Source organism: Podarcis melisellensis (genome assembly GCF_964234715.1).
Source record: "Podarcis melisellensis genome assembly, chromosome: 14".
In the NCBI taxonomy this organism is placed as follows: Eukaryota; Metazoa; Chordata; class Lepidosauria; order Squamata; family Lacertidae; genus Podarcis; species Podarcis melisellensis.
Window position 1 is genome coordinate 28,904,028 of NC_138546.1, and position 22,161 is coordinate 28,926,188.

At 47.2% G+C, this 22,161-nt stretch overlaps 1 protein-coding gene across 2 annotated transcripts in view; it reads left to right on the forward strand.

Annotated features, from left to right (window-relative positions):
- Window positions 1-22,161, forward strand: part of SLCO3A1 (solute carrier organic anion transporter family member 3A1) — a 113,488-nt gene that overhangs the window by 77,483 nt on the left and 13,844 nt on the right. For both annotated transcript variants that reach the window (XR_014162894.1, XM_081888536.1), the window contains exons 3-7: window positions 2,356-2,454; window positions 8,317-8,583; window positions 14,478-14,642; window positions 17,270-17,468; window positions 19,111-19,249. Coding sequence is in view for 1 of the 2 variants with exons in the window: in XM_081888536.1 (XP_081744662.1) it covers window positions 2,356-2,454; window positions 8,317-8,583; window positions 14,478-14,642; window positions 17,270-17,468; window positions 19,111-19,249 (869 nt within the window). In the remaining variant the exon portion in view is untranslated. The remainder of the gene's footprint in view (window positions 1-2,355; window positions 2,455-8,316; window positions 8,584-14,477; window positions 14,643-17,269; window positions 17,469-19,110; window positions 19,250-22,161) is intronic.

Sequence of the window (22,161 nt, forward strand, 5' to 3'; positions counted from 1 at the left end):
GGAGTGGTGGACTCAGTGGGGTAGTGTGGGGGGGTCATGGGGCCAGTTGCCCCAGGCACAAAGCTGTTTGTTGTTGTTTAGTTGTTTAGTCGTTTAGTTGTGTCTGACTCTTCAGGACCCCATGGACCAGAGCACACCAGGCACTCCTGTCTTCCACCGCCTCCCACAGTTTAGTCAAACTCATGCTGGTAGCTTCGAGAACACTATCTAGCCATCCTCTCATCCTCTGTCTTCCCCTTCTCCTTGTGCCCTCCATCTTTCCCAACATCAGGGTCTTTTCCAGGGAGTCTTCTCTTCTCATGAGGTGGCCAAAGTATTGGAGCCTCAGCTTCACAATCTGTCCTTCCAGTGAGCATTCAGGGCTGATTTCCTTCAGAATGGATAGGTTTGATCTTCTTGCAGTCCACGGGACTCTCAAGAGTCTCCTCCAGCACCATAATTCAAAAGCATGCAACTGTTGTTAGGGGTGCAAAATTTCAACATTTGGTGCTGCCTCAGTACAGTTGCACTCTTCCGTCACATTGAAAACAGCTTCTCCATGCGAACCAGGAAGTGACCTCTTCAGGCAACAGAAATACTTTTCTTTTCTTATGTCTGTGGGTGTGGTCTCCTGGGTGACACGGATGCCATTAGGCAGTCGAACGTTCACGTGTGCTCCGTCCATTTTCCTCTCTCCCACCCCACTCCAAGCCGCACATGTAGGCACCTCGGTTAAATATATCCCAGTAATCTCTCCATGGGGGAGACACGCCCCTTTACTATCAGTGGGAAAATGTGGGGCAAGCAGGCTTTTGAGATTAACGTGGGCTTTAAAGAGGCAGCCGGTCGTGTTGGCTGGACGAAGGCAATCACATTTTTTCTGAGGTTGAAAAAGCAGTCTGCAAGAGGAACAATCTGCTATGGAGATGCCCCCCCCCCCCGGCCAGCTTCTGTTCTTTTTAAACAGGTTTGCATACCCTCCAACATTTCTCCGATGAAAACAGAGACATACCATTCCATAATGATGATTTTACTATTTATACCCCACACATCTTACTGGGTTGCCCCAGCCACTCTGGGCAGCTTCCAATAAAGACGTAATAAAACATTAAACTCTTTTGGGCGGGGCTCGGAGTATTTAACCCGTGTTGGAAAACTGTATTTTGTTCAGTTAATATCCTTTCTCTTTTTAAAAAAGAAAAGAAGCCCTCTGTCTACTTTCCATGTTTAGTGCTTTAGCATACAGCATACTCTAGTGGTGAAATCTCAGACTGGAGGAAGCGAGAAATAAAAGAAAAAAACGCCCCAGTACTCTCTCAGATGTTTAGACTCATAGAACTGTCGAGTTTAGTCTGGTCACGTACAAACTTTGCTTTTGGCTCAGTTTCTGGAGGGCAATCTTTGCAGTTCTGTTAGCAGACTTGTCGGAAGGGAAAGTGCCTAGAGGCGTTGTTTTTTTTTTATCGGAAGGAGAACAAAGAGAACCTGTCTGACTTCATCCAGAATTCGGGGATTTAGTCCCGCTGGTCCCATGCTGTGGATTTATCTTCCAACAGAGGTTCAGCCGGCATCGGTCATGTCCAACACCATACATTTAAAGCACTTCAACAGACATGGAGGATCCTGTGGTTTGCTAAGGGTGCTGGGAATTGTAGCTCTCTCAGCTCAGCACCCCATAGCAAACTGCAGTTCCCAGGATGATTTGAAAGTGGCCATGATTGTGAAAGTGGCATAAGACTGTTCTGCTTAGTTATTATTATTATTATTGCAAATAATTGCATCCCATCTTTTTCTCCAAGGAGCTTAAGGTGGCATGCATGGGTCTCCACCATTCTCATTAAATCAATACAACAACCCTGTGAGGTAGGGCAAGCTGAAAGGCAGTGATTAGTGGAACGGACTCCCCTACCTAAGAAAACCATCAAGTCAGGAGAAGGCTTCGCATAGAGTTCTTCTCCCATGAGCTGCTAGCTTTCTGTGTGAAGGGAATGCTTTGGTCTGGAGGAAACTTCTTATTTTAAAAAGTTTTTTATTGTTAAAATAATTCAGCATTAATACACACATATTTCAAATATGCAAGCATGCAAACATACATTTTATACAATCCTTAAAAATTTTCAAACATACCTACGTTCAATCCCACAGATAATTCCTTTTCCTTTTAGATTGGAAGTCTAACACAAAGGGTGAGGGGTGGTGATGGGAAATGGTCTAGAGGAAACTTCAATCACCAGAGAACTTTTCTTCCCTCACTGCTCCCCAGCGGCAACTCAGAGTGCTAAAACCCATCCACGTATCAAGCACCTCACTGAGGACTAGATCCTTGTTCCAGGACGCGCCTCTCACTGTGTCGTTGTTTTTCTGTGTTCCCTACAGGGATCTTGTTTACAATGCTTGTGTTCGGACCAGCCTGTGGATTTATCTTGGGTTCCTTCTGTACCAAAATCTATGTGGACGCCGTCTTCATCGACACAAGTAAGGAGGCACTTAGTTACAGGTGATGGGTCTGTGTATGGCAGGGGGGGACCACTTGCATTTTGGAAGGTGGAGAATGGGAAGAGGCTGGCTTGCATAATTGCAAAACAAAAAACAAAAAAACTTGCAAGCATTTTAGGCACATTGAGCAAGGATTGTAGCTCAGGGTGGCTCACAAGTTTTGCATGCAGAAGCTTCAATCCCCAGGTGGCACTGGAAATCCTGCCTGAAATCCTGGAGAGCTGCTTCCGGTCAGTGTAGGAAATATTGGGTTAGATGGAGCAACTGTTTGGCTCCATATAAGGCAGCATCTTATGTTGGGGAAGGGCCATGGCTCAGTGGTAGAGCATCTGCTTTGCATGCAGAAGGTTGCGGGTTCAACCAGAGGTGGACCTCTGGCAGCATCTCCAGGAAGGGCTAGGAGAGAGCCCTGCCTGAAATCCTGGAGAGCCGCTGCCAGTCGGTGTAGGCAATAGCAGGTTGGGCAGACAAGGGTTTGACCTGGCAAAGGTCAGCTTTTTACCTAAAGCATATACTCAACCACTGAGCTTTCCCCCTGAAAATAACTTAAGACCCCAGACCCCATTTTTTGGCAGAGGGGGGAAAGTGTTGATTGTACACACACACACACACACACACACACACTTTCCAGTTATAATCCAATGATAGCCCCATTATAACAATGCCAATTTAAAATACAATTACTACTGTCAATCATTCAAATACCAAATTATATAATTTAGATAAGGTTGCCCCCCCCCACATGCTAGAATTGATTATTCTGATGATTTTCTTTATTTCTGCATTCCAAAATCTTACTGACATTAATCCCTTATACAACAGCTGCAATATTTATAACTTCTATTCGTGTTGACACGTTAAATAATTTATAAGACTACAAGTGAAGATCTCATACTATATCATTGTTGTTCCTGCGTGTGACATTTATTCTGTCCGTATCGTTTCTTCCCGTCCTTGTAAATTGTTATGCCTAACTTTTGCTGCTATCCGTCATACCTTGAGCGGAGCTGATATCCCAATGCATTCCAAAAATTTCTCCCTCACTCAGCCCCATGCTTCTTTGTTTTTGCAACTTTCACAATAGCTGCAAAACTCACTGTGTTGATTTAAGCCACAGCATCTGAATCTGCACAATAGCACTGGTTCATTCAAGGTCAAGGGAAATATTGGGCTAGTCTCTATTCTGCCTTGGGCAGACCCCACCTGGAGTCTTGTGTCCAGTTTTGGGTGCCACAATTTATGGAGGGTATTGACAAGCTGAAACATGTGCAGAGGAGGGAGTTGGGTGTGTTAGCCTGGATAAGAGGAGACTTAGAAAAGATATGATAGCCATCTTCAACTATCTCAAAGACTGTCACATGGAGGATGGAGCAAGCTTGTTTTCTCCTGCTCTGGAGGGGAGGACCCGAACCAATGTATTCAAATGACGAGAAAAGAGATTCATGGAAACCATCAGGGAGAGCTTTCTGACATTAAGAGCTGTTCCAACAGTGAAACAAAGTCCTACGAAAGGTTGTGAACTCTCCTTCCTTGGAGCCTTTTAAGCAGAGGTTGGATGGTCACCTGTCATGGATGCTTTAGCTGAGATTCCCGCATCACAAGGGGTTGAACTAGGAAGCCCTTGGGGTCCCTTCCAGCTCTACAGTTCTATCATTCTTCAGGGTTTCAAGCGGGAGTTTTTCCGAGTCCTACCTGGAAATGTTGAGCATTGACCCTGGGGCCTTCTGCACACCCAGCAGATGCTCTTCCACTGAGTAACAAGATGCTCTCACATGGGGATAGATCACAACTCCCCTCAGCCAGAATGGCCACTGGTCAAAGATAATGCATGGTGACAACAAAAACTGGAAGGCACCGCATTCTCTATCCTCCCAAACTGGGAGTAAGAGGCTAAGGAGTGTTGTCAAGAAGCAGTGGTGAAGGAAGGCGCTACAGTACCTGGTGTGGGGTGTCAAGGGGCGGGGGAAACCACCCAGCGGTGCATGCGTGGTGCCGATACAGACGACGCATGCGCGGCACTGATACCAATGACACATGCACGGTACCAATATCAACTGCGCCACTGGAGTGCCCATATGGACAGTGCTCGAGCGGTGCCCATAACGACGGCACACATGCACCCTCAGCCGCCCTTCAGTGAGTGTAGCCCTTGACCGGCCGCCATTTTGTCCCCCCACCTCAAGATGACACCCAGGGTGGACCAACCCCCCAATCCCCTTCCTACGCCCCCTCTCAAGAAGATCTCCCTCCTCCTCTAAGAGGGGAGTTGGCTGTGGGAATAGGGGCACAGCCTCACTTCTGGACAAGTCTATCTGTGGCTGCCAGCCGTGAGGACTATGCTCTGCCTCCATAGCTGGAGGCAATAATGTTTCTGAATCCCAGTTGGTGGAAACCTCAGGAGGGGCGAGGGCTCTTCTGCTCAGGTCCTGCTTGCAGGTTTTCCTTTGGGGGCATCCGGTTGTCAGAAGTTCAGCCTACACTCGAGTAGGACTCTGGCAGAGACACATCCCCGAATGGCATGTTCTCTCCCTCCTGCTCGATCGTTTGGGAGTTTCAAAAGCTTTCTTCAGCCCGAGCATCACAGCGACCAATGCTAACCGACACCAGCACACTTAGGGATCCGCAGAGTTTGCGCATCATGCGTGACAGACCTCAGCAACTCAGCATTCTGGCTAATCTACTTTATTTACATATAAACACACATGGAGCACTGCAACATGGCTCCTTCTCTCTCTAGCATCAGACAGCAAAAAGAAAAAGAACAAAGGAAAATAGTCCCACTTCATGGAACACAGTAACACAAACATCCTGCCTCCGTCACTTCCCACTCTGTGGAGTCAAAACATATACCGTCATGTGATAGACATAAATCCCATGACTGCAATCATGGAGCAGGAATGCTAACACTGGTTGGCCACTGTGAGAACAGGATGCTGGGTTTAGGTGGGCTATACCCCGATCCTGCAGTACTCTTCTTATGTTCTCACAGTGCAGTTCTGGGAGGCTTGCCAAAAATAAACAATTTAAAAATATCAGTTGCTTTTGCTGCTTATTCGGGAGCAGCTGATGCAGCTGCGAAAAACTTGCAATTTATTTTCTTTTTTAAAGGAGACCCCTGTGGCCAGCAGAGGGAGCTATAAAGTAGCTGTTTCTCCATCTCCACCTGGTTTCCTCATCCTTTCATCCTTCCTTGCCTCGCTTTGCTGCCTCGTTTTAAATGGCATTTCTGAAGTTTCCATAGATGTCTAGACACCCCCAGCTTGCTGTGACCGTAATAACCATAAACCCCACCACTTGTGCCTGGAATTTATTTTATTTTTTTAAAAAAACTCCAATGTGGTTGCTAATATATTAGCAATATATATTGCTAATCACGTTAATGGAAGGTGTAGTTAGCACCCCACCACCACTACCATGTGTAAATTTTCTTACTGACATAACAGCTGGTGTAGCTCAATGGCTAAGACAAGAGAAGAGGGCCACTTTCCTTCATGGGGAACCATCTGGGGGGCCACAGGTGGGCTGGGCCAAAGGCAAAAGTGGGAGGAGCAACGAATAAAGGCTACATTCCAGCCACACAAAAGGCAGCGGTTATACACCCTGATGCTCAGAAGCATTGCCACAATTCCAGACACATTCCAGTTGCATTTCAAATTATAAGCTCCTTGCAGCAAGGACCTGCCTCCTTGTTTTCCCTCTGATCTTTGTTTTATCTTGCGCCACCAAGGCACTCGGCACTTGGCCAGCAGGGAAGCCCTCGGCTAGAGTCATTCTTTCCTCCTGGAGTAAAAGGTAAAGGTAAAGGTAGTCCTGCCCGTACGGGCCAGTCGTGTCCGACTCTGGGGTTGTGCGCCCATCTCACTTAAGAGGCCGGGGGGCCAGCGCTGTCCAAAGACACTTCCGGGTCACGTGGCCAGTGTGACGAAGCTGCTCTGGCGAGCCAGCACCAGCGCAACACACAGAAACGCTGTTTACCTTCCCGCTATAAAGCGGTCCCTATTTATCTACTTGCACTTAAGAGTGCTTTTGAACTGCTAGGTGGGCAGGAGCTGGGACCGAACGACGGGAGCTCACCCCGCCGTGGGGATTCGAACCGCCGCCAATACGATTGGCAAGTCCTAGGCGCTGAGGTTTTACCCACAGCGCCACCTGCGTCCCCTCCTCCTGGAGTAGGAGAATTATAATACTGGCCTACTTTGCAAAGTCATTGTAAAGACTGCGGCATATGCAACATAGACTCCAAGGTGCTACTCAGATGTGGCCATAGCATTTCTGTCCTCGAGTTGTGGTGTACAATTCTAGGCTCCTAGAAACATAGGAAGGTGACTTCTCTTGAGCCAAACCATTGGTTCCTCTAGCTCAGTACTGTCTGCACTACTTGGCAGTGGCTCTCCGGATTTTCAGACCCAGAATCTTTTTCAGTCCCACCTGGAGATGCTGAGAATTGAACTTGAGGCCTTCTGCATGCAAAACTTGTGAGCTGTGACATTTCCCTCAAATGTCATAATAAGACACCAGTCCTCAGGGCTCTGAAGAATCATAGAATCAGGGGATTGCAACCTTGGCGTTTTCAGTACCGTGCTCCAACCAGCTGAGCTATTGGAAGAAAAAAATGATTAAAACAGGGGCGTATGAACCTCGTCAGACCATTGGTTCATTAGCTCACTGTTTCCCAAACTTGGGTCTGTCTTTGGACTACAATTCCCATCATCCCTGACCACTTGTCTTGCTAGCTACGGATAATGGGAGTTGTAGTCCAAAACAGCTGGAGACCCAATATTGCTCAGTATTGTCTATAGAGACTGGCAGTGTCTGTCCTGGGCTTCAGGCAGGGAATATTCCAAACGCTACCTATAGAATTATAGAACTGTAGAGTTGGAAGGGACCCCAAGGGTCATCTAGTCCAGCCCCCTGCAATGCAGTAATCTCATTTTTAAAAAATAAATATTTTATTGGTTTTTACAAAAAAAATCAAAATAATAAAGAGAAAAATTTTTTTACCGTATCCATATTTGAGACCTTCTGAATCTCACGACTTCCCCCTCCCCTGCATGGGTCCTTAAATAATTTTTCTAAAACTACGTTCTCCACAGTTTTCATCTCTCTAAATTATCCATATTTATCGTTTCTTTACAAGTCATTTTTTTAAATAATATAAATTTTATTAGAATTTCCACACAACAACAGCAACACAAAAAATATCGAAAAATAACAATACACAAAACACAAAAACCAACATTCAAAAAACAAAAAAATCCATATTTTACAAGTTAATAATATAAGCACTAAAAAGAAAAACAAACATTGACTTCCACCAATCCCACAAGTCATTTTTAAAGTCCAGCTAATGTTTTTATTTGTTTACAATGGTCGCCAAAGTTCCCCCATTCTTTCTTAAAGTCATTATCTCCTTGATTCCTGAGTCTCCCAGTCACTTTTGTCATTTCTGCATAGTCCAGCAGTATGGCTTGCCATTCTTCCTTGGTCGGAACTGTTGGTTCTTTCCATCTTTGGGCTAGTAGCATCCTTGCAGCTGTTGTCACATACATAAACAGTCTTTTCTGGTCTTTTGGATGCAGGAATCTCAATTAAAGCATCCATGCCAGGTGGCCACCTGCAGATGCCAAAGACTTATCCTGATGCCTTCTGCATGCAGAACAGGTGTTTTTTCCAGGGAGCTTGGGTTGGTGCTCCATGAGTGGTGGCTGAGGTTTGGGGTAGCCCCAGGTCTCCTCGTGTAGGGTAGACCACCCCATGACACACCCCTTCAGTCCCTGGTTGGGGTTTCCTTCTTATCTCCTGTCATGATCCTCAACAGCCTTGTCTTTCTGTCCTTTGCAGGTAAGCTGGACATCACCCCCGATGACCCCAGGTGGATTGGCGCATGGTGGGCGGGCTTCTTGCTCTGCGGTGCCTTACTTTTCTTCTCGTCTCTCCCGATGTTTGGATTCCCACAGTCCCTGACCCGCCGGCCAGAGCTCTTGGCAGAGGTCGAGCAGGCCATGCTGCCAGACAGGGACTACGAGAGGCCAAAGCCCAGCAACGGGGTCCTCCCGCGAAACACCTTGGAAGCCCCAGATGATGTCTCCTGCTTCCAGCAGCTGAGAGGTGACACTATCCCCTCGTAGCTCGCCTGGCGTCTGCGGGAGGTGACAGGTCAATGACTGGTTAGATCAGAAGTGGGGGATCCTGAGGGCCGTGTTCCTTTATGGGGAACCTTCCAGGGGCCATGGTGCATGGGGCCAGAGGCCAGTGAGTGGAGCCATTAATGCAGATTCTACATTTAAGCAGTAGGCTAGTTTCTGCATGCCCTGCTCTGACCTCTCTATCCAGGAAAGCAAGGGCAGGATTGAGAGGTCAGGAGGGCTGTGTTTGCCCCCCAGACTGGTGGTTCCCCATCCTGAATTTGAGCCACTGCCTCCTGTGGGAGTGAGTTCCATAGTTTAACAATGTGCTGCGTGAAGTCCTTCATTGTGTCTTTCTTGAACCAGTGGGCAAACACTGAGCATTTTGGCCGCTGACTCTCCCTCCCACATCCTCCACTGCACTAGGGATGTGGGTGGCACTGTGGGTTAAACCACAGAGCCTAGGGCTTGCCGATCAGAAGGTCGGTGGTTCGAATCCCTGCGATGGAATGAGCTCCCATTGCTCTGTCCCAGCTCCTGCCAACCTAGCAGTTCAAAAGCACACCAGTGCAAATAGATAAATAGGTGGCGGGAAGGTAAATGGCGTTTCCGTGTGCTCTGGTTTCCGTCATGGTGTCCCGTTGTGCCAAAAGCGGTTTAGTCATGCTGGCCACATGACCCAGAAAACTGTCTGTGAACAAATGCCTGAAAAGCAAGATGAGTGCTACACCCCATAGTTGCCTTTGACTGGACTTAACCATCCAGGGGTCCTTTATCTTTCTTACTTTACTGCACTAGAGGGCAGGAGACTAGCTCAAAAGGAAGAGACACAAAGCAGGCTGCGTGGCAGATGCACACGCAAGACAGACACGTAAAGAAGCACTTGTTTCACACAGCACGTAGTTAAAACTATGGCACTCCCACAGGAGGCAGTGATGGACATCAACTAGAATGGCCTTCAAAGAGGGTTGGACAAATTCATGGAGGAGAAGGCTGTGTTCAACCTCCACTGTTGGAGATGGCAGTGCTTCTTAATACCAGTAGGGAGACATGTTGATGCCCTCAGGTCCTAGAGGCATTTGGATAGCCACCTTGAAAACAGGATGCTGAAATAGACGGACTCCTGATGTGATGCAGCAGCCAAGCTCTCAGCTCTGCCCAGTTACCACCCCTCAATATCTGCCACTTGAGCCACCTGTCTCACTCTGCTTCATGGTAGAGCCGGCCATGACTGCAGATTTAAGTGGACTATTGTGTGCTACAGCAGGGCTTTTTTAAAAAAAATGGAGCTCAGCTAACCCCTGCTCAGATTGAAAACTGAGATTCCCTAGAGGAACCCAGACTTCCTTTTGCCCTGCAATTTACAGGCACAAGTCCACACTGTCATTGTTTGTCCCATCTGTTGTCATTGTTCTTGTCCTGGTACTTTCCATGGGAAATTCACTGCCAAATTGGAGCAAATGGCAATCCACTGAAAATCCATTTGCTGCAATTCAGTGGTAGGACATGGGTTTCCTTGGGGAAAGTGCTGTGACCAAAAAAAAAAGGTCTGTAAGCTTGCAGTCATTAGGAGCTTTGCTGGAAGAGACAGTGAGATGAAGAACCATAAAGAAATATCAGGAATGCGTATCAAAGCATTGTGAGGCGTGAGGCCAGCTCAAAGCTCTAGGAGACCCCCGTCCTCTGCTGGTGGGCCCTGCTGGGGAACCAGAGATGAGCAGTCACTGTAACATCTGCACCATGAGCAGCCCCAGGGGGCCAAGCCAGGATAATTCCCAGCAATTCCCTGATATAGTGTTGCTTGGGATGCGGGTGGCTCTGTGGTCTGAGCCTCTTGGGCTTGCCGATCAGAAGGTCGGCAGTTCAAATCCCCGTGATGGGGTGAGCTCCCGTTGCTCTGTCCCAGCTCCTGCCAACCAACCTAGCAGTTCGAAAACACGCCAGTGCAAGTAAATAAATAGGTACCACTGTGGCGGGAAGGTAAACAGTGTTTCCGTGCACTCTAGTTTCTGTCACAGCGTCCCGTTTCACCAGAAACGGTTTAGTCATGCTGGCCACATGACCTGGAAAGCTGTCTGTGGACAAATGCCAGCTCCATTGGCCTGAAAGCGAGATGAGCGCCACACAGCCCCATAGTCGCCTTTGGCCAGACTTAACCATCCAGGGGTCCTTTACCTTAACCTTTTTACCATGTTAATTCCCAGCAATGCCGTAATATAGTGTTGCTTGGAGTGTTGTGGGGGCCCTGAATGACAGAGCCAGGCCCGGGGGGGGAGACATTTTGGGGGAGGGGATGGCATTAATTTTGGGCCCTATTGATGCCTGGGGGTTCCAGCACATGCCCACAGTTACTAGGTGCCAGCATTGGCCCTGCTCAGTCTAATGAGATGGGTGGAGGGGAACAGTCAGCTTTGAGCTTCCAAGCAGTGAGGTTAGTGTAAAATCTGTGATGGGGCAAAAAAAAAAAGATTCATTTGAAGCACAGATGCAGATAAAGAAATCAAAGGAAGCGGCTGCTCCTTGATGTTGGGCTTATCTTGATGACAGAACAGCCAGTGTCTTCCATCCCCCCCCCCCCAAAAAAAAAATTGGTTGGCTAGAACTAGACAAGCAAAAGCCCCCTGGTGATGTCTTGCTGGGCTGCACCATTTCTGACTACAGGGAGGGTCAAATATCTGAATGTTTCTCTGCACCTAGTGTCTATACATCCTAAACCAGTGTGGTATGGGGCAGGTGAGTCTAACAACCTTCCTTGCCAGGGGGCTGTTTTGCCCATAGTCATGTCTTGCCACCAGTTCTTGCTCCTGCATTATAAAACTTTGAGCATCTAAAGGAAGAGACGGCAGTCAACCCAGGAGGATATGACAATTGTTTTTCAGACCCAAGAAACAGAAAGCACAGTGAAAGAGGATGGGATTTGCAAAACGCAGACAGGCCCCGCTGAGGCTTCAGCTGCACTTCAGAGAGATAATTTTTCAAACGTCCTGATTTTTCACATGTAGGACTCGCAGAGGAGTTAGTTGCCAGGTATCAAGGCAAGGCGAGGTTCTTCGCAGAACCTCAGTACACTCCATCTTGCTCAAGCAGGGTTATCTCTGGAATAATTAAAATACTCACCCAAGCAGAACAGGCTCTGCCTGATTCATTAGCTTAAGAAACGCTTTGCAACCAAAGTCTTTCTCTCCTTCTTAGAAACAAAGAGAAACTCCTGCATGAGCTTCGCAGGGGGAGAGTTGGGGCTTAGAGAAGGTTAATTGAAAATGAAAATGGGGATTTCACATACTCACATAGGCAGAATGGAGTAATACCGGATGCAACTCTTGACATATTCAACAAAGGGATGACTGGATCTGTCAAATTCAGTTTCTCTTTTTTTCAGTCTTAGTTTCAGGTCTCCACATTTCCAGATCCAGCTATCACCCAGCCCTACTGTTTGCCTCTACTTATTTCATAATATACCAGTGATGCTTAGCTGGTAATACCGTATTTTTCACTCTATAAGACGCACTTTTTTCCTCTTAAAAACTAAGGGGAAATGTCTGTGCATCTTATGGAGTGAATGTGTGGTCCCTGGAGCTAAATTGCCGGAGTGCCGGCAGAGCAGCCGGGGCTTCCCCCTCCAGCCCCGACAAGCTCTTGTTTAGCCGCGCGCAGCCTCCCAGGCCGGGGCCAGAACAGCAAGCGAGATCGCTGTGCAGTGATCCCGCTTGCTGTCCTGGCTTCTGGGATTCAGAATATTTTTTTTCTTGTTTTCCTCTTCCAAAAACTAGGTGCGCCTTATGGTCTGGTGCGCTTTATAGAGCGAAGAATACGGTATATTGTGATGTTGAAAACCAGATATTGCCCAGCCCTAATGCCAGCCAGTATTAACTGTAGATTCACCCTTTCTGGGGGAAATCCAGGAAGTCTTAGCCTGCCAGCTTGCCCTGACATAGCTCAGCTGGTGGAGCATGGTACTCTTAATCTCATCTTCATAGGTTCGAGCCCCATGTTGGGTAAAAGATTTCTGTACTGCAGGGGATGGGACCAGATGATCTCCGTGGTCCCTTCCAACTCTATAATTCTTTGATTTTGGATGACCATTTCCCCCCAAACCATGTCCACCTGTCAATCAGCTGACATAACTGGCAAGAGTTCATTTCTCAGCATGCTGGGCCCACCAGTTCCTCACAGGGAGTTCAGTCCTGCTTCGTGAGTGCCTTCCCTGAGGGGGATGTGCCGACAGAGGAGACCTCTCCCTGCCACCCCTGTGGTTCAACTCACCTGTCATCATAGCATTGGATGATTGACAAGTGAGTGGCCCTGCCACATTGGCCCATGGAATGAGGTAAGGCATACAGGTCAGACCCACTGGGCTAGACCTCTGCAGCACACACACAAAAAACCTGTTACCAGCAACCCATTGGGGTACCTCAGTTAACTTCTTAGAAATAAGCCCCAGTTTAGAAGCATCAAGAGGTAACCCTGTTTGCCTCCATTGGATAGATGACCTGTCACTGATTTTTAGAGCAATGTTTCCCAGGCTTGGGTCTCCAGCTGTTTTTGGACTACAACTCCCATCATCCCTAGCTAGCAGGACCAATGGTCAGGGATGATGGGAGTTGTTGTCCAAAAACAGCTGGAGACCCAAGTTTGGGAAAGATTGCTTTAGAGAAAGGCAAGTACCCCTTATCCAGAAACCCAGTAGTTAGTACAACATTTGGGGCAGAACCAAAGCCTCAAATCTAAACACCCAGAAGTTTAGCGCTACTCATACAGTAATTGATTTCCTGTGTAATATACTCTGTAGCCCCTAGATGGCCCCATGAGCCTCAAAGCAGTCCAGGTATGGTTGGATGGCAATGGTATTCTTAGGGAACTCATGTCTGCTTGTGTCGATTTTTCTGTTGAACATCCCCAAAGGGGCTAGCCAAGCCAACGCTGCATAAAGCCATTAGGCTAAATCAATACAAAGTCGTAAGAATAAAGATGAGAATCTTACAAAGAATCTGATTCAAAGTCGGAATAAAGAATGCACAGAATGGGAAATGCCTCGACTTTAGAAAAGGCGCCCTGTGGCAAGTCAAGCCATTGCCTGATTGTGGAAGGAGAAAGCAGATATCATGGGTGCCTGCTTTGCGGAAGGCTGAGCTAATGGTTCTTGGAGTCACAGTTTAAAAACATAGGAAACATGGCACAGTCATACCTCGGGTTGAAGTAGCTTCCGGATAAGTATTTTTGGGTTGCGTGTTGCTGCGGCGACCCGGAAGTAACAGAGCGCGTTACTTCTGGGTTTCACCGCTCACACATGCGCAGACAGTTAAAATGACATCAGGCACATGCGCAGAAGTGGCAAATCTCGACGTGCGGGCGCGGGTTGCGTTCGCTTCTGGATGCAAATGGGGCTCTGGAACGGATCCTGTTCGCATCCAGAGGTACCACTGTACACCCCACAAGCCTGAAGTCTGTCCAACCCTGGCCTTGAGTTCATTTCCATGAGAGCATAGGCACACCAGAAGACCTTGTCATCTAGTCCAGCACCCTGTTCTCAAACTGGCCACCCAAATGCTAACGGGAAACCTGCTAGGAGGACCCAAGCACAAGAGCATGCTCCCTGTCCGCAGTTTCCAGCCACATGTATTCAGAAGCATGACTGCCTCTGACCATGGACAGAGGCAGTTAACTATAGACCTGTGGCTTGGGAAAGCCAACCACATGTGCCGAGGCTCAGTCACGTGGATCTAGCAGCATAAGACCAATTATCTCCATTCAGCAAGGTGTTCAGCAAGTGAACCAAGATGCCTAGAAGCTGGGGGAGACCTTCTTGAAGGCATCTGGGGAAGCTCAGAAGGTATCCCACTATCTGAAGACCCCTTTCCTCTCTTTCCTCTTCTTCAGTGATCCCTAAAGTAACCAAGCACTTGCTCTCCAATCCGGTCTTCACCTGCATTGTCCTTGCGGCGTGCATGGAGATTGCCGTGGTTGCTGGTTTTGCGGCTTTCCTGGGGAAATACCTGGAGCAGCAATTCAATCTCACAACGTCGTCCGCCAACCAGTTATTGGGTGAGTAGCCAGAGCAGGCCATCGGTTGGGCCATAGTTCTTTTCGGGGTATATCATGGGGTGCCAGATGTTGTGCTGCTTACACCCATGCCCACACGCACCCCTTGCCTTTGCCATCCCAGGCTTGCAACAAAGGCTTAGCAGCTCACAAGTCATGCCGGACCAGTCTCATGGCCTTCATAGATGGTTGATGCTCGCATAACCCTTTTCACTCTGGTATTAATACAGTGGTACCTTGGTTCTCAAACTTAATCCGTTCCGGAAGTCTGTTCCAAAACCAAAGCGTTCCAAAACCAAGGCGTGCTTTCCCATAGAAAGTAATGCAAAACATATTAATCTGTTCCAGACTTTTAAAAACAACCCCTTAAACAGTAATTTAACATGAATTTTACTATCTGATGAGACCATTGATCCATAAAATGAAAGCAATAACACAGCATTGTATATGATGAAAATTAAAATTATTTTTTTCTTACCTGCACTGATGGTAGTCATTGTTTGGATGGGGGGCTTTTATCCATTTCCTCAGTCACACAATCAATCCATCAGTAGCTGAACTGGGTTCCACACAGTCACAAAAACAAATTAACAGAAAAAGCCTCAAAAACAAAAATGCAAAATAAATAGCAAAAACAAAAGCACCAAACTTTATCCATTCTGGAAGTCTGTTTGACTTCTGAAATGTTCAAAAACCAAGGCGCAGCTTCTGATTGGTGGAGGCACCCCGGAAATAGCCCACAGCCGCATTGGACGTTTGGCTTCCAAAAAACATTCAGAAACCAGAACACTTACCGGTACTTCTGGGTTCTCGGTGTTTGGGAACCAAGGCATTTGAGTACCAAGGTGTTTGAAAACCAAGGTACTACTGTACTCAAGTTCAGAACGTAGGTGGCTCTCTCTGAGTCAAGAGGACTGTGAAAAATTAAATACTGTAAATTGTATGTGTAATGGACTGGGATAGCTTGACCCCAGTTGCTTATGCTCTGGTGTCCTCCCATCTGGACTACTGCAATGCAGTGTACATGGGGCTGCCCTTGAAGATGGCCCAGAGGCTGCTGTTATTGCAGAATGGGTCTGCTTGTTGGGACCATGTGCCACCAGTCCTGAAAGCTCCGTGCTTGCTGCCTGTCAGTTACAAGTCCTAATTTAACTGGGGCTGCCTGGTTGGTATTGACCCATGACAGGGCCTTTTCGGTGGTGGTTCCCCACTTGTGGAACGCCCTCCCTTGGTGAGGTGCACTTGTCTCCCTCATTGCTGACTTTCAGGAAGAATAGAGGGGAATTCCTGTCATTTTATGGCTGGAAAACACTTCCTGGCAACTTGTCATTGTTTGAGAAGATGCTTTTAACTGTTTTGGAATATTTTAAACAACTTTTTAAAATGTTCTTAAAAAGAAGTAGTTTTATTATTGATGTGTTTGGCACCCTGGGCTCCTTCAGGAGAAAGAGTGAATAGGTAAATAAATAAAACATCTGCCTCTTCAAATATACTCCAAACAGCCCTGTGAGGAAGGCTATGCTTAGGAACTGCCCCCATTTCATCCCATCAGCTCTTTGGCTGAGCAGGGATTTGAAGCAGTCCCACCCCATCCTTTCCAAAACATTCTTCCACACCAACTCTCATAGTAAGCTATGCTTTTTGTGTTCCTTTTTATTCATATGCAAATACATATGCAGATTAAATTAATTGACCCAAACTCATGCCATTTGTCAACTCTGGTTTCTTTAATCAGGTGCTAGCCTTTCAGTTTTGTGCCAAAGGAACCCAACCTCCGAAACAAGAAATTGCCAAAGCCTGAGACCTGCATAAATTAAGCACATGAGACCAAACGGCGAGGTTGCTCTCACTTTGCTTAATGTACCCTGCAATTTTTAATATTTTTTCTCTCCACAATTCATCCACACTCTTAGCCCTGGAAATGCTGTTCAGCAACCCGTCTGACTGCAGAGGTCTCAGCAAGTCTTGCTGCCAGTTTTTCAAGCATATCTCTGAAAAGTGTAAGGTCTGGGATCTTGCTGTTTTTTAAAAAAGACAACCAAGGATCTCACAAAACTGACCTCTGAGTTCTGCATCTAGAAACTTGGTTTTTTATTTTCAAAAGAACTTAAAATTATATTTATTTCCCTACATTTCTGACCCACCTTCTTCTCCAAGGAGCTCATGGTTCACCCTCCCCATTTAACCCCCACACGTCTGACATTCTAACCACTACACCACATTGTCTCTCTAATAGTATAAAGTATATATATATAAATACAGTGGTACCTTGGTTGTTGAACTTAATCCGTTCTGGGAGTCTGTTCGATTCCCGGAATGGTTGGAAAACCAAGGCGCAGCTTCTGAAAGGCTGCAGGAGCTTCCTGCAGCCAATCAGAAGCCGCGTAAGCTGTGCTGGACGTTTGGCTTCCAAAAAATGTTCGCAGACCAGAACACTCACTTCCAGGTTTGCGGCATTCTGGAGCCAATTTATTCGACAACTAAGCCATTCGACAACAAAAGTACCACTGTAAGTGCTTTGTTTTCTTAGGGGTTCCTAATGTTTCAGGAAGTAGGTTTTCCCACCTGCATTCACAGGGAATAAGGCAAATTGAAATGGAAGCTATGAACCCCTTTTTCTCTTTGTGCAGGCATGACAGCTATTCCCTGTGCATGTCTGGGCATCTTCCTAGGGGGCCTCTTAGTCAAGAAGCTGAGCCTGTCTGCTCTCGGAGCCATCCGTATGGCTATGCTGGTCAACCTGGTGTCCACGGGCTGCTACGTCTCATTCCTGTTCCTGGGTTGTGACACAGGACCGGTGGCCGGGGTCACTGTTCCCTATGGAAACAAGTGAGTATGACCTGTGAAGCAGACTTTGAGCCAGAAATGCTCCTGGGATTTATTCCTCCATGGCCAACCCGCTGCCCATCAGAATTTTCAGATTACCAGATGGATAAGCCCCTGTGATTGGTCCGGATGTTAAAAAGTCCCACCGACCTGGAAGGAAGGGCTGCGTCCAATAGGTCAGGTTGTGACTGAGCTGCTCCTTGAGGATGAGAGGAAGGCCTTGGGTGGCCAGCATCTTTAAGAGCAGAATCTCTGCTGGAATTCTTTCATTTGGTCATCTTAACTAGAGAGGTCTAATCCAGTGGGGTGGGGTTTCCTTCAGCAATCCTGAAGGTATGGTGTTATGTACTGAGCTGAATTCGAGAACAATAGGATCCAGAATGCAGCAGTCTGATTGGTCCACAGGAGCCACCTAATCCAGCTCCAGGTGGAAGTGAATCAGTGACCTGATTGGCCTGAAGGAGCAGCCAATCAGGTTTCTGGAGGAGGTGAATCCACAACCTGATTGGCCTACAGGAGCAGCCCGGAATGAGCCAATCACGCAGGGCCCATCGTGTAAATAATGTATATATAACTAGACGTTTTGGGGAAAGTTTCATTCATTGCTACTACAAACTGAATAAAAAGCATGAAATTCACACTCAACTCTGGGTATATTTCATATAGTTAGGAAGCCTAGATGCATGTAGGGTTGGCTTTGGGCTGGCTTCCAACAGAGCCTTTAGCTGCTCCTGGATTTCCCAGCATGCACCTGTCCCATTTAAGAGACAAGATGACTGCTGATGTAGACCTTGGTAATATGGTGCCCTGTGCGAGTCCAAAATTTGACACACACACAGCCAGCCCTAGAGCCCCAAAGCCAGGTTTTGGAAAGGAGGCATGAGGAATCTAGAGCCTTCCCTACTCCTTCCCAAAGCTGGGTTTTGGACCCTGTCAGAGCCCTCACACCAGCCAGAAGGCACTCGCTTGGCCCCTGCATTCTGTGAGGGGGAACCAGTCAACCTGCCCTAAATCTGCCTCTGACTGATCAGTATGACTATCCCTAACCTTTGGGACCTTAAGCTCCTTCTGTTCTCTTTGTTGTCTTCCATGCAATCAGTAGCCAAGGAAGAGTCTGAGACCATAATACCATGGTATCATACCATGCACAATGATGCTTCCCCCAAAGAGTCCTGGGAAGTGTAGTTTGTGAAGCTGGGTGAGTGTTGTGAAGAGACCCTTATTTCCTGACACACACACACACACACACACCGAGCTACAGTTTCCAGAGTGGTTTAACAATCAGTCCCTCTTCATGGGGAATTCTGCAAATTGCAGCTCTGGGAGGGGAATAGGGGTCTTGGCACGCTTAACAAACTACACCTCACAGGATCCTTTTCAGGGAGGGGCCTTAAAAGTGAGGCCTTTTTCCAGACTCACCTGAACTCAGTTCCACCACCTCTCAGGTAGGCACCATGATGAGTTTCAACATGTCTTTCTCTAGAAAAATAGCACTGCTTAAAATTATGGTGTGAACTTTTGTAACTTTTGTAACTTGGTGTAACTTTTGGGGAGGAAAGGTTCACTAGGAAAGAAATGCTTTGGAGTCACGCTTCCTTCTGACCAACTGCTGCCCTCCCCTGACCCCCCACCCACTTTCTTCCAGATCAGGACCATCGTCCATCCTGGCACCATATTCCGCCTGCAATAACAACTGTAAATGCCAAACTGATTCCTTCACTCCGGTCTGTGGGGCAGACGGGATCACGTACTTATCTGCCTGTTTTGCTGGATGCAGTACCATGGTAATCCATATTTCCTTCATTGATTGATTGGATTTCTTACCTACCTTTCACCGTAAGGTCCCCGTGTGGATTGCAACATTTGGTTACAAAAAAATAAAACAAAATGCATTTGGGGCACTGTGCAAGATCATGCCCCCCACCCCCCAAAAAGTACTTTTTATCAGGGTGTGATTGTGGCACTCAAAATGGCCGCCGTGCTCTCAGACAAAAAAAGTGGGATGTCCCGGTTTTATCAGGACACTTGAGGGGTATGTGTGTCTTTGTGCTCTGGCGATGCCTCTTGCTTGTCCACATGGAGGATACAGAGAAGGGCGTGTGAGGGTGCATAAAAACTAACAAACTATACAAATGTAAAATTGACATTCGTGGCACCACCTCTTTATACTCTTGCCCCGCCTATTGCTTGCACAAAGCCCTGCCCAGCAAGGAATGTGGCCCTCACTCCCCGCTCTTCCCTTAAACAAAATGGACGGAGCCTCATCTAGTGGCCCAACCCTGCAAACAAAGAAAGGGAGAATGGAGCCAACAGAGAGGTGCTGGTGAACATCAGTGGCATGAGCAGGTGGGAAATTCTCCTTTGCCAAAACGCCAGGCAAGGCCCTCAGGGTGGAGGGGAGCAGGTGGCCGTGGAAGAGCTTGCTAGCCATTGCTGGCAAAGGGAGCCTGTTCTTCTTCCGGAGGCTCATTGTGCCCAGATATAATTGCTTCCTCAGCTGCATCTCCTTCATCCTCCTTCCCACCCCAAACCCCTTTCATATCCTCTCTCAACGTTTCTCTGGAGAGAGGGAGAGAGACAATGACAGGTTGTGAATTCAGCAAATCTCTAAAAGCTTGACAAAGAGAATAATTTCTCTTTGTTCTCCAAAGCCTGATATTTTGATAGAAAGAAGATGACTGATGTGTGTGGACAAGGCAGAGTTGATATCTAAGGACTAAGAAGTGTGTGTGTGTGTGTGTGTGTGTGTGTGTGTGTGTGTATCTAGACCTAGATATTTCAATAACTTAACAGTTCGAGGCGAGTCAGTTAGAATAAATCCTCCTAGCAGGAAATAAAGTGATTCTGTATCTCCCAGCATCCTCAGGGAGCAACAGCCATGATTGCGACACATTCAGAAAATGTTGTTCAGTTCTTCTGGGGATCTTACTAAATGCACGCACAAAAAGTGGAAGAAAAGCACAGCAGATTTTCTGTGCAGCTGAAAGCTCACAGATCCAATTATCCCCATTCTCCTCTGCTCCTCCTTTATCACACTACGCCATTGTGTGGCATTTTCCTGGGCCACTGATATCATCAAAAGCCTTCCTCACTCTTTCCTTCGGCAAGCACGCATCAGAGAGCCAGAGTCCCTCTTCAGACACACCAGTGGGGAACCACAGCATTGTCACTTTTTGGCAGTGTTTGACAGACACCTCTTTTGTTGTTGTTGTTGTTGCATGAATAATAGGCGCGGGGAGCTTGCCTCTAGCCACTACACTGCTCTTGGGGCCAGAAAAGTGAAAGCATGGTGGAGGGGGGGCCACATGCAAACTTTCTGGAAAAGCAGAAGATTGTAAGCTTCAAGGCACAGCGGAACAAGGCATATTGGAGCCAGCCGCCTTCCCAGAATAACTAGAAAGACTTTTAAAAACTAGGAAGCAAAGACTTTGTGTTTTCTTTTATGCCTTCCTACATAATAGGGGCTTATTAGTACGCTCTGAGGGCAGATGGGAACCTCACCACTCGGACAGAGGCATAGCTGGAGGGGCACGCTGGGCGTTACACCGCAGGGGCCACCTCCATGGGTGGCTCGCCCTGCCTCCAGGTGCCCAAGCTGCTAGCTATGCCCCTGTACTTGGGACCCCCAAAGCTCTGCTGTGTGAACTGCTACAACCTGTCAGACAAGGGTTTTGAATAGCAAAAGATGCACCAGTTCTCTTAAGGCAGCCTTCCCTAACCTGGTGCCCTCAATTATTATTTTTATTAGTAGTAGTGGTAGTATTTATATGCCGACCCTCCAGCAAATTAAAACATTGAGCACAGTAAAACACCCAACATTTAAAACTTCCCTATACAGGGCTCCCTTCAGGTGTCTTCTAAAGGTTATATAGTTGCTTATCTCCTTGACCTCTGATGGGAGGGCGTTCCACAGGGAGGGGGCCACTACTGAGAAGGCCCTCTGCCTGGTTCCCTGTAAACTCACTTCTCACAGGGAGGGAACCACCAGAGGGTAGCAACACGAGAACAGGCCTTTTTGTGGTGGCTCCTCATGTGTAGAATGCTTTCTCTAGGGAGGCTGGCTTGGTGCCTTCATTACACGTCTTTAGGCACCAGGCAAAAACATTTCTCTTCTCCCAGGTCTTTGGCTAATTATGCCATCTATGGCCTTTTAAGCTGGGGGGGGTATTTATTTATTTTATTTTTGTTGCTAGGGTATGGATTTTTCTGTTTTAATACTTTACACTTCCCTGTGATCCTCGGAAATTTAATAAATAATAAGAATGGGGTGGGGCTGAAGAACATAAGCAGGGGACCAGGAGTGAGATCTGTGTGCAACATAAGCCCTTCGTGATATTTGCAGCTGGCTGGGAGATCAAAGGGAATACAGCCACTTTCTTCCCTTTCTGATTGCACGTTGATAAAGCTTATCTTGCCTGTCTCTGGCTTTCAGACCCTGAACAAATCCCCTGTAAACCTGAGACTGTCTGTTCCCCTTCTAAGGTGTGTGTGTGTGTGTGAGAGAGAGAGAGAGAGAGAGACAGACAGACAGACAGACAGACAGACAGAGGGAAGCACCTCTGTTATTATCCCTACTGCTGCTGATTCCTGATTTTCTGCAAGAGACAGAGTTAACATCACAAACCAGTATCTTTTGCCTCTTCATTGTTCTGAGGTTCTGAAATGAGGCTGCAAAGGGCTGGGCAAATTTACTCTT